Source organism: Sinocyclocheilus grahami, unplaced genomic scaffold (assembly GCF_001515645.1).
Source record: "Sinocyclocheilus grahami isolate Dianchi unplaced genomic scaffold, SAMN03320097.WGS_v1.1 scaffold61.1, whole genome shotgun sequence".
In the NCBI taxonomy this organism is placed as follows: domain Eukaryota; kingdom Metazoa; phylum Chordata; class Actinopteri; order Cypriniformes; family Cyprinidae; genus Sinocyclocheilus; species Sinocyclocheilus grahami.
The window spans coordinates 2,729,465-2,731,004 of NW_015505240.1; the positions used below are offsets into that span (position 1 = coordinate 2,729,465).

General features: G+C 36.4%; 1 protein-coding gene across 2 annotated transcripts in view; it reads right to left on the reverse strand.

The window, feature by feature from the left end:
- Nucleotides 1–1,374, reverse strand: part of LOC107584676 (nuclear receptor subfamily 6 group A member 1-B) — a 28,351-nt gene extending 26,977 nt beyond the window's left edge. For both annotated transcript variants that reach the window (XR_001609169.1, XM_016271384.1), the window contains exon 1: nt 1,246–1,374. Coding sequence is in view for 1 of the 2 variants with exons in the window: in XM_016271384.1 (XP_016126870.1) it covers nt 1,246–1,309 (64 nt within the window). In the remaining variant the exon portion in view is untranslated. The remainder of the gene's footprint in view (nt 1–1,245) is intronic.
- Between the last annotated feature and the right edge of the window lie 166 nt (nt 1,375–1,540).

Here is a 1,540-nt window from a genome sequence, read left to right on the forward strand (position 1 = left end):
TTTTTTTCTTAGTGTGAAGAACATTTTATAGATTTCATTTTATAGAACCCTTTATAGATGCAAAGTATTCCATGGATGTTAAAGGTTCTTTGTGGAATCATAGATGAAGGCAAAAAAACCTTTATTTAGTTAAAATATTTAGTTTTAAAAGTGAATGATCTCAGGATCACCAGAGCCCATAATAACCCAAATATGGGCTTTATTAGTAAACAGAGCAAAGATATTCAACTTTAAATGTTTTTCCAGATTAAAAAAAAAAGCATTAGACAACTACTCTCCCAATCTTACAAAAACAAAAATATATATTTAAATAAATACATATTTAATGTATTATTAATAATACTATTCTAAACAAACAATGTAAATGAATTAATAAATGCAATCAAACATTTAAAAAAAAAATTTTTTTTACATACAATCTGTCATTTTATTTCTCTTCATCGATTTATTTTCACTAATTAAAAATGCTACAGCTGCTTGTTTGTTGTCATTGACGTGTTTTTGTGGCGCTCGAGGGTGATTCGCTCAAGTTCAAAAGTTCATCTTTTACGATTCCTCGCGGACGTGCATATAAAAAACATTCCTCAGCAGCGCTTTAAAAGACCTCACTGTCCCCCAAACTCCAGCTCTGGACGTCCATTCATCACATTACACACATTTAACTCCATACAGGGGTAAAATTACAAATTGAAACAATGTAAATGAATTAATAAATGCAATCAAACATTTAAAAAAAAAATTTTTTTTACATACAATCTGTCATTTTATTTCTCTTCATCGATTTATTTTCACTAATTAAAAATGCTACAGCTGCTTGTTTGTTGTCATTGACGTGTTTTTGTGGCGCTCGAGGGTGATTCGCTCAAGTTCAAAAGTTCATCTTTTACGATTCCTCGCGGACGTGCATATAAAAAACATTCCTCAGCAGCGCTTTAAAAGACCTCACTGTCCCCCAAACTCCAGCTCTGGACGTCCATTCATCACATTACACACATTTAACTCCATACAGGGGTAAAATTACAAATTGCATAAACACTGCACAAAATTCCTTTGAGAAAGCTCTAAAGGTAGACCACACTATTTAAAACAAACCTGGAGAGGATACTTTGAGAAACAATAAAGCAAAACAATACACTTTTCCCGAATTATGCCCTCGTGAATCTATAATAAGATTCAAAACTGTAACTGAAGCGTCTTAATTTTCATCTGAGACCGCATAACTGTGAACGAGCAGCAGAAACTCACCGCTGCTCAGTAATTTGTCCCGTTTGGAGAAGTCAAATCCGTTGGGTCGGTTCTCCACCTCCATCCTCCTGTAGATGAACTGAGCGTGTCTCTCCGCGGTCCGCCTGCACTCTGAGCTCTGACCTCTGCGAGCCCTCTCCTCTCCTCTCCTCGCGCTCATGTGAAAACACCTTGCTTAGGTCACGTGACGACACGCCCCCGCGACGCCATCTGGGATTTGCAGTTCATCAAGCAGATAGATAGATAGATAGATAGATAGATAGACAGACAGACAGACAGACAGACAGACAGACAG